Source organism: Oryza brachyantha, chromosome 4, assembly GCF_000231095.2.
Source record: "Oryza brachyantha chromosome 4, ObraRS2, whole genome shotgun sequence".
In the NCBI taxonomy this organism is placed as follows: Eukaryota; Viridiplantae; Streptophyta; class Magnoliopsida; order Poales; family Poaceae; genus Oryza; species Oryza brachyantha.
In genome coordinates, this window is record NC_023166.2 from 21,592,024 (window position 1) to 21,610,051 (window position 18,028).

Consider the following 18,028-nt stretch of genomic DNA (forward strand, 5'->3'; position numbering starts at 1 on the left):
CTCTGCTCTGCTCACACATCGCAACGCAACGCAAAACCAAACCCTTGCCTCGCAAATCCACCTCACTCTCTCATCGTCGTCTTCCGCCGCCGCCGCCGCCGCCGCCGCGACGGACGACGAACGAACGCGCCTCGCTGTCCACGCCACAGATCTCGGCGGGCGGCCTCCTCCCCAGCTGTGACGAACGGATCTCACCTCCACGACGGAAGAGAAATGGGCCGCCGGATTTAAACGCCACGGAACGGGGACACATTGCTACGATTTCGCCGACCCCGCGCGACCTTCCCCTCCCTCCCCTAGGGTTCATGCAGTCGAGGTCTCGCATTCGCGGCCGCGACCCCCCGCCCTCCTCAGGAGGGCGCTACCGCCGACGATCCCCCTCCCCGCCGCGCCATCACCGCCGCCCCCCGTCTCAGCCGCTCAGACGAAGCCCCCGCCGCCACCAGGAGGACAGGCTCCCACCAGACGTCCCCCTCGACCGCCGTTTGCGCGCTGACATCCTTCTCGAGGCCGGCCGCCTTGCCGCCCACTACCTGGTCGCCCAGGGCGTCATCCCCGAGCACCGTCTCCGCGCCAGGGAGGACCCAAAGCACAACGACCCCACCTCCCTCCCTGCCGCCGGATACGCCAGGAAGCGGGACGACACTTGCCATGACGACGATCCGAGGTGGCGGCGGAATGGCGCCGCTGACGACTGGGGCCGCGACAAAGGGGACGATGACAGGCTACCCCGTAGATCGGGGTGGGACAGGAGGAGCCACAGCTTTGACGGCAGGCGTAAGTACAACGATGGCGGTACTGCCAGCGGCGCCGGAGTTGATCGGGGTGGCCGCCGGACCCATGAGTACGACGACCAAAGGAGACCAACCATGTCACGGTCCTATTCACAAAACGACCGGCGTGTCTCCAGTGACAGCAGACTGGATCGAAGGAGAAGAAGCAGAAGCAGGAGCAGGAGTAGAAGCAGGAGCAGGAGCAGGAGCAGGAGCAGAACCAGGACAAGGACCTCTAGCTACGGCAGCCGGAGGGATTCAGATTGGCGACCAGGAGGCAGCGACTTGGATCACACCAAGGTGCCACGGCCTGGCATTGCCCGTGATGGTGATGTGGACTACCATGATGCCGGTGATGTGCCAAGAGATCTGAAGGCAGCACCCCGTTCAGTGGTGGTTGTGGAGATGAACGAGAGTGCCAACCAAGCTGCAGCCACTGAAGGCACAGAGGTGGAGTCGGAGATCATAGGTGTCGATCAAGATGTTTGTGGGGATGAGGATGGTGAGAATGCGGCTGATGCCTTTAATGATGCAAATACTTGTGAAACAAATGTTGACCATTACCAACACAAACTGTCCAGTTCCAACATGGATGATGTTGATCTGGCAGAGTATGATGGGGAACCAGTGCATAGGCAGTCTCAGTTCTGCGATGCTGAGGGGGGCATGGAGTCTCCCATCTCTCCCAGTGATGCGTGTTTGATAGAGCCAGTGGCTGAGGAAGTTAGGGACGAAACAAGGGCTCCGCAAAGCGAAGTTGAAACTGATATTGCTGACCTTGGCAAAGATGAACAGGAGCTGCCAGCTTGGTATGGAATTTTTGACCTCAATGTTGTTGAATCTCAAGAAAACTGTGAAATGGTTGAGATTTTCAGTGACGCACCTTCAGATAATGGTCGTGACTCTGTACCTGATTTAGTTGGTCAGATGAGCCAAAGTGCAAACTGTGTCGGTTCAGGAACTCAAGGTCAAGATGAACATGCAGTTGACCACCACCAGTTGGAGGATGAACAAGTGATTCTAAATCAAAGTATTGGTACACATGGTTTGAACAATGAAGAAGGGCTTGGAAATCAGACAGGTGATGAACATGGACAGGATAGTCACCAGTTGGAGGATGACCAAATGCATGTAAATCATGTCATGGATGTGCATGATTTAGATAATGGACTTCTGAACAGTAAAGAAATGCTTCTAAAGCGGTATGCAGATGAACATGTGGATCATGGACAACAGATGGAAAGTGAAGAATTGCTTCTGAATCAGGGGCAGAGCACCTCAGTAGAAGTGTCGGGAAATTATCATGCCAATGGAGAACAGTCACGTCTCAATCATGATGCTGATGAACATTCAGGCAACGATCACCCAGTAAAGAGTGAACAAATGCTTCTGGATCATGTTATGGGTGTGCATGATTTGAATAATTATGACCTGGACAGTGAGCAAATGCTTCTAAATAATGGCGCAGATAAACAGCGAGAAGAATATAGTGCTCAGTTACAGGAAGGTCAGATGCTTCTAGACCAGGCTGCAGATGGGCAGGCTACGCTTCACAATCAGAGCATTGGCCGAATGATTCCTGTAATCGATCTGGAAGACGATTATGAAGAGCAGTCTGATACCAAAGAATTTATAGAACCCAAGTAAGCTTTTTTTAAGATTCTTTTTTGTCGCAATCTCAAGGGGGAGAGGAAAATCCTTCACGCCTGAACATGTTCACTATACAGAAGTGACACCTTACATAAACTTACTGATAATGCTCTACCAGAACATATCTGTTCTCAAGGCCAGCAAACTTCGAGTATTGACCATCCTCGGACTAACACCCAGCAGCTGCTTCTTCATCGGTTACCCCAAACTAGGAAGTAGGTGGACTGGAAGGGGTGCTACTATTGCACAGGTGAGATGGATGTTTAGAAACCTCACTCTCATCCTTATTTCAACAAATACTGTTCTTGCAAATAATATTGCATCTGCCAAAGGAATTAGGGGTTCACTTACTGATATACTTCAGTAGTTGCACTTCTGACTAATGAGATGCTCAAGACCTCAGATAAGAGAAGGGGGGTGGGATGGGGATTGTAATATTTTGTTCTTGCTGATATTAGATTTTCTATTGTGTACAGAAATATGTGTTTCTTTTGTAATTATGATTTCTTTTGCCACTTAAGATAGCGTGATAACATTTACCATATTTCAGGAAATCCCAGTGATGATGAGTTGATGGCATGTTGTATTTTGCCTTCTTTTTTGTGAAATACCAATAGGTATGCTCTTCTGCTTCTGGAAATCCAGAGTTTTTCTCTCATAATATGTTTGTTCGATTTTGTGGAACTTCTACGTATGACTTCAGAGATCTACTTAAACATTTGATCTGAGAATACTGGGTAGTATATCCTCCAGTTTAGACATTGCTGCTGTGCATTATATTTTGATGACTAAACACTAACATTGATGTTTTAGGCACTTGCACTAATATGTGCATTACTTTGTCACATTGAGTTTGAAGTTGAATTGAAAACCTATAGCAATGGATGTATCCAGGCTCCTAGCCATCCGATGTGATGGTGGAATACTGAAAAAATATGCATGAACTTTAGCTCGAAGGCCTGGAACTCCTCCAATTTCCAGCCAGTGCTTCTCTGCATATGCAAACATGCATGATATAGGCCCAGGATGGACATTAAAATGCTGACAATGTTTGTCATTAGTTGTAATTGGTTTGATTTGGACTAGTTCCTGTTGATTGTGACTAATGAAATGATTATTTTGTGCTATGGTGATGAATATTACCTTGTTCCTTGTTTATATTAATCATATTCACAGTTCCACAGAAATAAAAGATGTTCACCAGAAATTCTTACTGCCTTTTCTGCTTAATCTTTAGCATTTTATACTGCTTGCATGAATTAGATTATTTATGCGCCAAAATGGTAGACTTCTCCAATTCATTGATCTCACTTTTATCATATAGAGTGACTAATTCATTTATCATCAGTTATGCTTTTCTGTGTACTCCACTTTTGTGCTGTAAGGCAGCATATTGTGTTCAATTCCGAGTCCCCTGCTTCTTTAGTTGAACCTACTTTTGAATTGAAATGCTTCTTTTCAACAATTATTAGAGTGCTTCAGCCATTTTTTTGCTCTCCACTAACTCTTTTTAATTTTTTAATTTCCAGAAGTAATCATTTTGTGGGACTGCCATCCTCTGAGCTTGGGAAGTCTTTGTGAACCATTTTCGTGTCCTCAGCTCCTAAGCTTGGCTTCAGCTTATTGTTGTCCTGAACCATGGGAAGCTGGCATGCTAAAGTTGGTTGATCGGTCATTGTTTGTTTGTATGTTGTGCTGTAGCCTGTAGTAACAAATTTTGATCCCCGGAAGGCACAATTCCACGGTGGGCTAGCGATGTGTCTTACCGAGATATCAGCTGATATGAATATATTTGTAGTAGCTGAATAGCTCAGCTTTTGCTGCTAACGATATGAATCCTGTTCTAACAATTCTCTGCTACCCTTGTACTCCTGCTGTACTTTGTGAAGTGCAAAAAGGACACTGAAGCTCGGTGTCACCATGCAGCTCACCAAGCAGAGATGGTTGCACGGAATCTAGCAACAGTCACCTGATCCCACTCCGCCGACCTAACAAGAGAGATGGAGCAGTAGATTGCAAATCGTCTAAATTCAGACTGCACAACGCGGTGCTTGGTACAAGGCAATTGGATATGGATGGATGCTATTTGGATGGTAATGAGCAATGCACATCAACAGCATATTCTCCTGCTGCACTGCATACATCTCTCTGAAAGGAACACGAAGATAAACAGGGCGTATGTATGTGTATAATGTACTGTGTGAAGTCTGTTTTGTTGTGTGACATCGCTGGCACACCGACTGGCAATGAGCATGATATCTTTGGGGGTTTGGGTACAGGGTTTCACAAGGAAGTTTCTGTTCTGCAATCTGTAGGAGAGATGATGATGGAGTGGGGGGGGGGGGGGGGGGGGGGGGGGTACTGGTATCTTTGACCTGATTGTTGTGCCGTGCGTGTACTGGGGCAGTATATTTGTCGGTCCCTTGTCGGTGTCGTCGAGATGTGGTTTGTTTGACCCTGCTATTGTCCAAGGAGAAGATCCATCAGCTGTCTTAACAACTCCAAGACAAGCATTGGGCTGGGTTTGGTCGCATTCCGGTGGAGTTTTGCCATTCCATTCCCAATAGTCCATTACGGTGGGTGTGTTGGTTCGTGCGTGCGTGCGTGCATGCTCCCTCTCCTGTTGATGCATCATGTAGGTGATAGCTACCTACATCCCATCTCCACTTGTACAGTGCATTGCAACCAGGGAGGGAAGTATGAAAGTTCTCTTTACTTTTGCGAAACTTATGAACTGGCCAGGGTGCAGGTCACACGTTTTTGATTAATTAGTATATTGACCGCGTGTTGCAATAGAGATTTTGTTAAATAAGTTTATAATTATATGTTATTAGCATTATTTTATATATGTTGCACATATTTGTTACTGGTATGGTACATGGGTCTTTTGGCCCCATAATCCTTTTTCCTTGCCACCGAAAATAGTGATAGCGAGGATAATTGACATGTTGGTACCACGTTTAATTCTCCTTTTGAAAACATGGAGTTGGAGGGGCGGAGATAGATTCACCATCGTCTACCCACAAATTCTTTTAGAAGTATAAATTAGTTTAGAACAGGTGCAAAGTCAAAAGTTCTTCCAGGCTTCCATCCCCATCATTTGTCTTAGACAAAATTTGAATTTTTAATTTTACATTTGGACAAGATTTAGGTTTTTAAATCATAGTGTATTTTTCAACCATGACTTTTAGACCACTAGACCACTAAGAACATATATATATACAAATTTTACTTATAAATTATTTTTATTTATAAATATGTTATTTTACTTTTTTTTTTCATGAGTAAGTCAAACAATCAGCGTATTCCTTGATCGGGGATAAAGAGAAGGCCTTGATGTTTGATGTTTTGACCATACATCTCGACATGGCAACAAGATCCCACGGAATTAAAGGTCGCGTGCAGCTGGTAAATGGAGTCGGCCCTGGCTGAAGAGAAGATAAGACGAAAGCTTTGCATACACATCCGTTGTTTTTTACGACGGTGTTTGACTTTTAGATCTAGTTCGTTTTTTTATAAAATGTTTATGAAAAAATATGTGAATTATAAGTTATGTTTAAAACGTATATAGTAATAAATTAAATTATAACAAAATAACTAATAGTTATAAAAATTTATATATATTAATGTAAAAGTCAACGATATCAACTGAAATAAGTGTGGATGGAGTATATGTTAGTCTTGTGCTGTTTACGCTGGTACACGTAGAGAGAGAGAGATTAATGAGGCAACGAGATGAACTGGACGGACAAGCGTGCAGGTATGGCACTGTACTGGTACAAGAAGGTGGATGTGCAAGGAATGGCTGGGCGCCCACACCCCATGTGCTATCTCACACTCACATTCATTCATTCATAGATGCTCTCATCCTCTCGTTTTCTTTCCTATTGGTACTACCTCTCTAGCAGAGAAACTTCTCATTTCCTTCTTTTTAAAAGATCCTTTTAATTCCTTTTCCTCTCCAATAAACGCATGCGTGCATGCACCGATATAAGTAAGCATTCCTAACTAGATTCAATTCATTCGCCTTTTCGATCTCTACCCTGTCCTTGCTTCGTTTGCCGACCATCCATCAGATCAGGGCTCCTTCAATTCCTTGGCTAATAATTTGGGCTTCCATTCATTCATGCATTCAGACGTACGTGAGGCCGGGGCAATGGCACCTAACTGCCCATTCCTTAATCCCTTCGCTCGCTCGAAGGGCCGGGTAGTACTTAACACGGAGAATGCATGGTCGATCGAATTAGTTAGCTGAAGCAGCCATACTCATATATAGTCATACATATGCATGCATGCAGATCTTGCAGCCGTACGCGCAAAAATCGTACTTAATGGAACGGGTTAGCTAGATAATTATTATATACTTAATCTGCTAGATAGCTAGAGATAGCTAAGTGGTCCTGAATTTTCTCCATCGAGATTGGACCACGCGCCTACGATGGACCGGCTCCATCACGTCCCATCTTTTGATCAATTAATCATTCAACCATCCATTCATTATCATAAGTTCGTACAGTAACAAAAGGCAGTTGCCCATCTTGTATGCTAGCTACTACTAATATACTACTATTAGTGTATATATGATCCGTTGACAAGCCATCAGTTGAGCAACACATCATATTAGTTTTCCTTCAGTTCACACACACAGACTCTTTGAGCCGTTGACAGATCAAGGTACTTAAAGATCGGTAGATATGCTTACATCCATGTAGTTAATTACGACCTGAAATGATGAGCAATGGCGTCGGTCACACTGCACGTACGCATCTACAGAGCTGGGTGTTTATAGCAGCTAGCTGGATATATCGTTTCCTTCACTTCACGCAACATGTAAAACTGTACACTTACGAACTTAGCTAAGTAAAGCACTTAGCCCACACGAATATTGATCGACCATTTTGATCGTTTGTTATATTGATCGATCATTATTGTTGGAGATGGGTTATATTGACATGATATCTCTTATGTTTGTCCAATTAAACTTGGGAGCGAGTTATGATCAGCAAACAACATGTGTTTTCTTGTCAGATGCTTCTCTTCTCATCTCTTCTGTGTAGTGCCAACAGTGATAAATGGAGTTTCATCCGGGCTTGAGGCAGGGTACGTACACTAGAGTTGTCAAAAAGACGGATGGGTTGATCATAAAGGCTTCAACCACAAAGCTAATTAGGCAGGCAGGAGGCAGCCTAATTCCCCCCTCCCCTCCTAACTTAACACTGCACGCGCCCACGCCGATCTGCACACTAGAGTAGATAGCTCCAAACAGTAGCAATCCTCTATTTATTTAACTTTTTTTTTCTTTCCGAACCCTCTCAATATCCTCTTTTCTGATAAGTAGCAGTAGTAGTAGCTACGAGTGTTAATAATAAGAGAGGGAGAAGATGGAAAAGGCAGTATATATCTTTATCTATAATCAGGAAGTACCGACCGAAGAAGTCGCCAACCACAAAACAAACTGAAGTAGTACTCCATATATCATATGAGCAGATCGAGGCAGCAGCAGCAGCAGCAGAGTGACGTCGGAGCCATGAACGACGCCCATGGCCACGGAGGCGGCGCCGGCGACAGCCCCTTCTGCTACTTCCACCCGCGGGAGCTCGTCGTCGGCGTCTGCTCGCACTGCCTCCGTGAGCGCCTCCTCCTCCTCGTCGCGGACGGCGCGTACAAACCGCTCCACCGCAAGACCAGCAGCGTCGTCTCTCTCCCCAAGGTCTTCGCGCTCGGCTCCTTCCTCCAGCGCGTCGACTCCTCCCGCCACCATCGCCCCGACATCGACGCCAACTCCGACGCCGCCTCCATTGCTAGCCTCGATGGTACGTACGCACGCTTAATTGGCGTCTTAATTTTCAATCATCAATTAGTCGCTCTCGTTGGCAATTAAGCTAATTGTTCTTGTACTGGCGCACCAGATTCCTTTATATCCATCAAATTCGAGGACAACGGCAAGGCCACGTGGGATAGCCAGAAGACGAAAGCTCCTCCTCCGGCTCCGGCGGTGGCGAGAAAGACAGATAAGGCGGCGACGGTGACGGCGGTGGTGGAGCACGTGAAGCGGGGCGGCGTGACCCGGTGGCGGAAGCAGGTGGTGGGGAGGCTGCTGCAGCTGGCGCGGTGGAAGAGGTCAAGCAAGGCGGGCGGCGCGGCGGCGTGCCAGCTGGGTCTCGACGGCAAGAAGACGGCAGCGGAGAGGTCCAAGGGGAGAGGGAGGAGCTGGATCCGGAGCCTCACACGGCGGCGAGGTGGCATGGTGGTCAGCTAGCTCAGCCTCAATCCTTTGCCTTTCTTAAGAAATCTCGCCGGATTGCTCTCCTCTTCGTCTTCAACCTCTACTCTCATTTGTTTACTGTAAGTACCTAGCTACGTACATTGCATACTCCTGTATGATATGATATCCATGTCCATGATCTTTGGAAGCACACGTAGTAGAATATAGGAATGAATCACAGCATACTATCATCTTCTTCATAGAAAAAGTGCAGCTGCAGCACTGTGTTTTGTGGAATGTAATGCAGAGCAGAGAATCGATTGATCCATCGTTCTTCTTGTTTTTTTGGTTGTTTTTTTGTGTTCATGGGTTTTCAGCCTTAGCCAAAAGGGGAAGACTTGGATCCTGTGTGTAAATATCTGAATGAGAATGAATGTTTCATTGATTAGTCGTAAAATCCTTTTTTTTTTCGAGGGGAAAAACATATGGGGATCCATGTACTGATGGTCTGAATTGCCTCTTCCTGATTTACTCTCTGAATTGCAAGCCTCCCTGCGTAATAAATCAAGAAAAACAAGCTTGATTTATTGTTACTCGTAAGTTGGTTTGTTGAGGTAGCTGGCAGCAGGGGACAGTGTATTGGCAACTAACGATGATGATTTCGATTTCATTGTGCTAGCTTAGCTGTGGCCTGTGGTTGAAGTAATACTCCATTTGGATTTGGTCCATAGAGAAGGTTAGATGGAGTGACAGACAGACAGACAGACACACTCATGTGCACGCTTGACATGTCACATAGTACAACTTTTGCTTGGTGTCCACTATTTCCTTCCTCCTCATGCATTAGCAAACAACATACTGGTAGAAGCGCTCCAGTACTTACTTTCAACAAGGAATTAAAGTCAGATGAGATCTAACCATGCACAATTCCATCCTTTCAAGGCAAAAGGAGATCATAAATAAAAGACCATTTTGACTGCCTTTTGATGAATGAAAAGAAAAGATGCATAGAGGAGCCTATCTTGGACAAAAAGAAGGGAATTGGGGGCAGAGAGGTACCATTGGTGTAGTATATCTGAAAAATCAATCGGTCTGCACTTGATCACCTTGTGGTGTGACACACACAACAAGCATTCAGAGAGAGACACACTGTTGCTATTGATTGTAGCATCTCTTTCAACTTTGGTGGCGAGTTGAGGTGGGTGGTGAGTTACATATCATGTCCTGCTTGTCTTCATTTCCAACAAGAATAGACTGCTCAATCCTTTGGACACGTCTCCCAATCTCAGGCTGGTATACCCTTCTCTTGCACCAAGAGATCTATACCACACCAATATATATATCATTTGACAAGAGATCAAGATGGGGAACCAGCTTCTTGGACCGCTCTAGATTCTCCTCCTCTCTGACATAGTAACTCCTAGATCTAATCTCTTCGGCCCTTCCTTCCAATCTAACTTCAGCGGCTCGATGTCGGTGAGGGCTAGAGGAGGGGTTCGGCTTTGAGTTCGGATCGTCTGCATTACTGTAGACGGTCATTGTTCATGTGAGTATCACATTAAAAAATATCATGAACAATGCAGAAAAAAACTATAGCCATAGTGTTTTCAGACAGTGTAGCATCCCTGTAGCACTTGATCTAAGCCGTTTATTTCAATCCAATGGTAAAGGAAAAAACCAAATTCAGGTTACTGCAGCCTTGTCGCCAATCTAGTGTCCATGCTGTTGGTGGCAGAGGTGTGGTGTAAGAGGCTAGGGAGCAAGATTTTGGTGGATTGGCTTGGCTACTAGTTAGAAAGGTGATCTCTTGCTTTTGGCAGTCGTGGAGGCAGTCCAATAACACCAAGGCTACTGGAGATGCTACCATGGAACAGGAGCTGTGCAGCTACTACTCTCATTGCGCCTCGGCCTCTTGGGTCATGGGGCCATCTTCTCTAAGAGCCTGTTTGGGGGAGCTTCTCCTAGCTGCAGCTTTTCCCAGAAGCTGCCCCAAACGGTCCACAGCTTCTGAGAATCTATAGTTACAGATTCTGGAAAATGAACTAAGAATCCAGAATCTAGAGAAGCTGGGTTAGGAGCTTTTCCAGATTCTCAGAAACTGACTACCAAGCCGATGCTTCTCAGAATCTAAAGCTCCCCCAAACAGACCCTAAGCCAATGATGTTGTGGTGGTGTTCTTCATCTCTTTCGGCAACGGATATTTATTGAGCAACTAAGGTTCAAACCACTTTGACAAAGTTGCAACCTCCACCTCTTGGTGGCCCTAACCATGGTCCAGCTTTTGTATCGACCCTTTTGAGGATAAGAGTATGCTTCTCGGTCCGTTCTATAGTTGCTTGTGGTTGCAGTGATATTGTTGACAAGATTGATTGGTCAGTTATCCAAGCTCCTCTCAGCACTAAGACAAGGCTCTGTTGTTTCGTCTGCCATAGTTGAGCTACATGCCACTGCCGTCGGCGTTGGTAGCAGGCCAACACAAAGGACCCAATCACCTTTTCCATCCATTTTTAGGTCTTATTGTGCAAATGGCATGGTTATATATCCCTTCTAGAGGGACTTGTCTACAAAACTTGTTGTATCGCAGTCCACTGTCCTATTTGCATAGGTGATACTAAGTATCCTAATCTTACTTAAATAAGATACATGAATTCTCAATACTTTTATCTACATATGAAAAATGCTCCATTCTCTTAAACGGACTATGAATCAAAGGACAAATCTCTTGATGGTAAAATTAATTAGCAGTATGTTATTATCGTTCAGTATGATACCATTTTCCCTTTCCAAATACACCGGTAAATGGCAAATCTTAGTTATTCCATGTAAATACTTCTTTTGAAGAATATCATAGCTGTTTTTAAATATTTGTCTATTTGAGAAAAAAGAAGTAATACAAAATTAGAATTCAAGAGGAAATAGCAACATAACTCTATTTGATTTTTTTGCTCTGATGTAGAATTTCTTGATATCTTTTCGTTATATAAATAGTCTTATGTAGTCTGCATGGATGGACCATACCACTATTCTGAATAACCAACCTATCAATCAAACAATGCAACAGTGGTTTGAGATGCTGCCTGATCCGAAGAATTTTCGTTGTTGAAGGCATCTCTTATGCATGTCTGAATTAGTATGATCTTCCACCCCAGCAATATGATGAATTAAATTCCCATACACTCCTATATGCTCCCAGCTAATTACTTGGTGTAGTTCAATCTCTCTTTGATGTTTGATAATCGTCTAATTATCTCCTGCCATAATTGTTGCCTGCTCATCAAACTTCCAAGTTCCACCTCAGCTGATTATCCCAACTTCACGGCACTGTAAATTTGACCCAGCTAGCAGCTGAGTGGGTGCGGCAGGCCGGCATGCACTGGCACGCGGCCCAGCTGGTTGGCGGAGGCAAAGCAGTACACGAAGGCGAGATGGCCCAGCTTCCAAAAGCGGATAAGGAATTTACACAGTGGGCTGAATTTGCATAGTGGGTCGATGTACCAGGACTGCGTCGATGAATCAACACACCACACATGCATGCATTTCTATCAGTAAAAGCTAGCTTATTAGATCGTACCACTATGTCAATTGAAGTGCCTCTGTGCTAGGGCATTTTAACTATTTGTCACTCTAAAGATTAAATGGTAAGAAACTTGTCACTTACTGTCTATGGCATATGGACCCTAGCGGCAAATCTGTTAATTATTTCCCTTGTGCCACACCAATTGGAAAATTTAGCTGCAACAATAAGCAAAGTTGATTGCCATACAGACAATGACGCAAGATCAATGGAGGACAAATCAATTCAATAGTTCTACAGGAAACAAGTTTATCAGACCAATACAGGTAGAGAACAAGCAAACAAAGTGCAGGTGTCAAAATAGAAGGAAATTAAACTGAGCAGTGGTGCTCTGTAACAATTCTAACAAACAAATGGAGGATTGAAACGTTTTTCCAAATGACAACCAACTAAAAAGTTAAGTGGGCCCTGACCAACTCCAGATAAACTGCATGCATAAGGACACCACATACCATAAAACTGCAGGAGGGTGAAACAGACACACCAAAATGGTGAAACAGATCTTGTTCAATTATCTGCAAAAGAAAGACAGCAAACAAACAATCAGCTGATAGAAAATATTAGAGGTTTTTACCGTTAAGGTATCATATTTTATAGCGTAAAAGCTTATTACCTCCGTGCACTGGATATCTCGGGGTAACAAAATTTTACACTAAAAATTTTGATATCGCTATAACAAAAACCCTCAATATTAACAGGGACTAGAATACATTGTACCAAGTAACATGCCAGTCCAGTCACGAGACTTTTAACATGGAGAAGAGCATTAACTCATTGAATATAGCTTTTGTCATTGACGGAACTATGAGCAGTACTAATTTCAGCAAAGTAAGGGCCGGGTAACCAGAAAACTAGCTTTTGTCATTGAATACTAGAGTAACATGCACCATCTTGCTGACATTGAGAAGCAGAGCTCGATTAGTCTATCTACTAGAAGTGCATTTCTGAATTTCCATTACCAAGTGCATATCAATGAGATAGTAGTCTTGTAAAAGTTTAATGGAATATATATACCTTCAAAGTCTAGCAGCATCTTGATTAGTTGTGGCCATTGGTAGGTGAGCCAGTTGGGGTTGTGTCAGTAGCTTCTTGTGCAGAAGTTTCATCATCCATACCCTCAGGAACCTGGTTTACTTGTGCAGAAGAAAAACCGCCATTGGTGTCACTTTGCACAGGTGATGTTATTTTGACCCCAAACAGCTGTATGGTCTTTTCGGGAATACACAGCTGTATGGTCTTCATCCCATCAGGAAGGTCAGATGGAGGTGTGTTTACTGGGTTATTGGAGGGTGATCCATTTTGAGGATTCACCATGGAGGAAGAGCCACCACCCAAGCTCGGTGGAACTGAATTCTGAAGACCTGTGGGGAACAGCGCCTGAGTGGTCAACACTGAGGTGGATGAAGAGGGTATATCTGCATGGGCATTGGGATTGTTGTGCCTGGCTCCCTGAATGCTAACAGGAGGTTGAGGGGGCAGCATCGGCGACGGCACCAACAATGAATCCTCGGTGCAAATAGGTGCACTACTGATGGTGTTAGGATTAATGTTAACCCCACTGGGAAGAGGAGGGAAGCCAACAGGTTGGACCTGCCAAGGATTAACGCATCTGTCTGTCCTGAAAAATGACGCCGCGGAGGAATCCCAGTCGACCTGCACAAAGACAATATATGACAATGGCAGATGCAGCTATGCGCGACGGAAGATGAAACGATGAACGAATCATGAATCATTAATATTGAAAGACATAGTATTTGGGTATCCCGATCGATCATCAGACGGACGGACGGACATTGAAATGGGAATGGGAATGGGAGTATATATATACCTCGAGGCCGTTCCACATCTGTTGGTAGTAGACCTTGTTGATGGTGCCATTAAGCCATGCGGTGCGACGCGTGTCCTCGGACTCCATGATCTGGATGCGCACCTGCATCCCCGGCATGAACGCGCTGGTCAACCCCTTCTCCACCTCCATGCGCGGCACCACGAACTCCCCCGCGCCCTGCCGCGGGTAGTAAGTCACCGTGAAGGGCTCGTCGTTCGACGCCAGGCGTACCGCCTCCATGATCTCCTGGGCCGGGACCCGCGCCCGCGCGTTGCACCTCGAGTCGGCGTCGAACCTGGGCGCGCGGCGCACCCCGACGAGCAGCTTGAGGTCGGGGCGGCGCATGAAGACGACGGTGTCCCCGGCGACGAGCACCTTGGCGTTGACGAACTTGCTCCAGCCGGTGGTGAGCAGGTGGCGGCGCGGCGTGCCGCGGAAGATGTGGCGGAATTCCCAGGACTTGCCCTGCAGGTCGGTCATGTTGAGGATCTGGACGGGCGGGTCGTCGTCGAAGTCGAGCGGCGGGAAGATGCTCTCGGCGCAGAGCCTGGGGACGGAGAAGCCGCCGCCGTTGTTGGCGTCGCTCTGCGTGAGTTGCTTGGGGTAGTAACAGAACACCGGAGGCTGGCGCTGGCTGCCGACCCCAGGCGCGGGGAGCGAGACGGCGGGCAGGGGCTGGTCTTGCGCGGGTGCGGCGGGGGGCGTGCCGGGGCGAAGAGGGAGGAGGGAGATGGTGGCGTAGGGCTCGCCGGTGGTGGGGTCGGCGGAGAGGCTTAGGGCGGTGAGCGAGCAGAGGAAGAGCGGGTGGGCGGGGAGCGGGAGAGGGGTGGGACACTGCTGGGCGTGGCCGGCGGGGAAGTAGTAGACCTGGGAGCCGACGACGGGGAGGCGGGAGAGCGGGGAGGCGCAGGCGAGCCAGACGATCGGATCCACCGGCGTGGGAGGAGGAGGAGGAGAGGCGGCGGGCGGGAGAGCCATTGCCGCGCGGGAGGTTTGTCTTAGGGTTTAGAGGGAGGAGCGGGACGTACTAGTCTTTCTACGATTGGATTAACCCCTCGCGGCGTTTCCTCCTTCCCCCTCCCAGCCAATTTATACGCGCCCAATTATTTATTCTGTCTTTAATTCTTTCCCATTTTACATTTTCTTTCTTTGTTAGAATGCATATTTCAAAACTCCTCCTGTTTTTTTTTATTTATTACTCCTATACTACTACTTGTACTAATACACCAGGTCTCGATCTTGTTTGTTAATTTTACCCGCGCAATGCGTGCAGTTGCATGCACCGGACACAGTTTGTTACTCTAGTTTCTCTCTCCTGGCTTTTTTTTAAGGAGATAACTATCAAACCAAACATTTACATTCTATCCCATGAACGAGATATAGACAAGGCTTTTTAAAAACAAGAAAAATCTTCTAAATCAGTTATAAGTTAGATTTCATACTGAAATGAATTTTTCCCTACAACTATATAGACATTGGTGCACTTTTTCGTATCCAACTCATGATTTACATATATGATCTCTCAAAATTAGTTTGCATTTGCAAAATAGCAAATAAATCGGATAAATATTGTGCATTTATGTAGCATACTCGCGTAGCATAGAATGTCTAGTGGATGACGCCTGACACAACAGCTGTTACGACCACACCGAGCAAATCGATAACACCCGCCTCATTAGCTATTAGAACCGAACAAGTCGATAACACCTGGCACAATATTTATTGACACATAGTAAGTCTAGTGGATGTACACCGGACACAACAACTATTAGAACCGAAATGGGCAAGACGATAATACAATACACAATACTTATTGGTACCAAACTAATTAATCCAATGGATGACACCAGGAACGATAGTCATTTAGATTTGAGCCAGGCTAGTTGGTGACACCTGGCACATCATTATTAAGATCGAACTGGCCAGTGCTTCGACCAAGGAAAACCAAAAATCAAGGCCTAGCTTCGTACATAAAGACTAGGTGTTGTTCACAACTAGGACGGTTTACACATACGCTCTTATTTTACCACTGAAAAAATTTAAAAATAGTTTATTGGCTTAAAATAGAAAAATAAATTCAATAAATAGCATTACATCATTTACACAACTAAGAGTATACTCAACATGTCTAGTGGATGATACCTAACAAAACAATAAGATTGAACCAGGCTATAAACGATGACACCTTGCACAACATTTACTAAGATCAAGCTGATTTAACGGTGACACATGGCATGAAAATTATTAAGATGAAATCAGTTATAAGTTAGATTTCATCCTGAAATGAATTTTACCCTACAACTATATAGACATTGGTGCACTTTCCGTAGCCAACTCATGATTTACATATGTGATCTCTCAAAAATAGTTTACATGTGCAAAATAGCAAATAAATCCGATAAATATTATGCATTTATGTACATAGCAAGCATACTCGTGTAGCATAGCGTGTCTAGTGGATGACGCCTGACACAACAGTTGCTACAACCACACTATGCAAATCGATAACAAAAACCTCATTAGCTATTAGGATCGAGCAAGTCGATAACACCTGGCACAATATTTATTGACACATAGTAAGTCTAGTGGATGACACCTGACACAACAGCTATTAGAACCGAAACAGGCAAGTCGATAATACAAGGCACAATACTTATTGATGCCAAACTAATCCAATGGATGACACCAGGCACGATAGTCATTTAGATTTGAGCCAGGCCAGTTGGTGACACCTGGCACATCATTATTAAGATTGAACTGGCTCACTGCTTCGACCAGGGAAAACCAAAACCAAAACCAACACCTGCCAGTTGGTGTTGTTCACAACTAGTCGGGCGGCTTTACACATACGCCACCGTTTTACAACTAGGACATTTTAAAAATAGTTTATAGGCAATAGAAAATAAATTCAATAAATAGCATGACATCATTTACACAGCTAACATAATCAAGTATAGACAACATGTCCAGTGGATGATACCTAACAAAACAATAAGATTGAACCAGGCTATAAACGATGACACCTTGCATAACATTTACTAAGACCAAGCCAATCTAACGGTGACACATGGCTCGAAAATTATTAAGATCGAATCGGTCCAGTCGATGATACTTGACTCAACAGCATTTAGAAGGAAATGCGCCAGTCAATGACACCTGACACAACAATTATTAAGACCAATCAAAGTAGCTCAAGACTAGGGGTTGTCCACAACTAGTCAGGGCCAGTTCTACAAAAGTTTGGTGAGGCATGCATGGCATGGGAGTCAAACTAGGCACCTCCTACATATGCTTACGAGTTACGACCACCAACTGCGCAAGCACTCCGTGTGATCTCGAAGGCTAGATAATTTTATATTGCTATCCTTTTTTTACCAAGACTATAAATTGTAAGAGAGCATGCATGATATCATGTATTACATTGGTGGTTTGGGAGAAGAAATGTCTAACACATTTCCAAAATAATATGACCAATTATGTGGAGAGAAACTAAGAAGACAAGTCAATATTTAGTGTTAGCACCACTTATGGAAACTATGGATTGTGAAAGTTAATACTACAATTGTGAATATAGACATTGCTACGGACACTACATCACCCATTGAGAACATTGTAACGAGCTTGGAGTTAATTTCACCGTCTTGCAATTAGCTTATGTTTGGGATAACTCAAAAGGAAATTCTTGCAGTGAGGTGGATGATGGTGACCGAGCAGAGAAAGAGTTTGTGGGTCGGTAGGAGTAGGTCTAGGAGAGGGGTGGACACATTGTTCGGCGTGGCTGGTAAGGAGGTAATAGACATGAGAAACCAAGAACGAAGAGGCTTAAGGGCAGGATGGTGCACACAAGCTGGATTAGGGGGTCAAACGACATTGGTGTAAGAGAAGGAGCAACAGATGAGAGTGTCATAGTCATAGAAAGGATGGAGGTTTGTTTAGGGTTTAGAGGAGGAACCGAAGAAGAGACAATGGTTGTTGGTTGACTTCAATTTGACTACTAC

The 18,028-nt window shown here is 45.0% G+C and overlaps 3 protein-coding genes across 4 annotated transcripts; 2 read left to right on the top strand and 1 right to left on the bottom strand.

Annotated features, from left to right (window-relative positions):
* Positions 1-20: 20 nt before the first annotated feature.
* On the top strand, positions 21-4,752 carry LOC102717616. Of its 2 annotated transcripts, XM_015835835.2 has the most exons (4): positions 21-2,416; positions 2,542-2,673; positions 2,974-3,040; positions 3,953-4,752. In XM_015835835.2, exons 1-2 carry the CDS (start codon positions 306-308, stop codon positions 2,579-2,581), a joined length of 2,151 nt encoding a protein of 716 aa, XP_015691321.2. In that variant the 5' UTR covers positions 21-305; the 3' UTR covers positions 2,582-2,673; positions 2,974-3,040; positions 3,953-4,752. The 2 variants fall into 2 exon arrangements, with proteins under 2 accessions (XP_015691321.2, XP_040379404.1); XM_040523470.1 differs by having other exon boundaries at positions 21-2,673.
* Positions 4,753-7,737: 2,985 nt separating this feature from the next.
* On the top strand, positions 7,738-8,954 carry LOC102717896. The gene is made up of 2 exons (XM_006653852.3): positions 7,738-8,236; positions 8,333-8,954. The coding sequence occupies exons 1-2, from the start codon at positions 7,903-7,905 to the stop codon at positions 8,680-8,682; spliced, it is 684 nt and encodes a 227-aa protein (XP_006653915.3). The 5' UTR covers positions 7,738-7,902; the 3' UTR covers positions 8,683-8,954.
* Positions 8,955-13,218: 4,264 nt separating this feature from the next.
* LOC102718174 (auxin response factor 13-like) lies at positions 13,219-15,077 on the bottom strand. Its single transcript, XM_040523622.1, is given in 3 exon segments — positions 13,219-13,242; positions 13,244-13,855; positions 14,031-15,077. Coding segments are annotated over 3 exon segments (1,614 nt in total). The 5' UTR covers positions 15,009-15,077.
* Between the last annotated feature and the right edge of the window lie 2,951 nt (positions 15,078-18,028).

Bases quoted from the DNA above. Each gene is read 5' to 3' on its own strand.
- LOC102717896 (XM_006653852.3), top strand. From the start codon at position 7,903: ATGAGCAGATCGAGGCAGCAGCAGCAGCAGCAGAGTGACGTCGGAGCC. The intron at 8,237-8,332 runs GTACGTACGCAC...CTGGCGCACCAG, and splicing joins CTCCATTGCTAGCCTCGATG to ATTCCTTTATATCCATCAAA.
- LOC102717616 (XM_015835835.2), top strand. From the start codon at position 306: ATGCAGTCGAGGTCTCGCATTCGCGGCCGCGACCCCCCGCCCTCCTCA. The intron at 2,417-2,541 runs GTAAGCTTTTTT...ATGCTCTACCAG, and splicing joins AAAGAATTTATAGAACCCAA to AACATATCTGTTCTCAAGGC.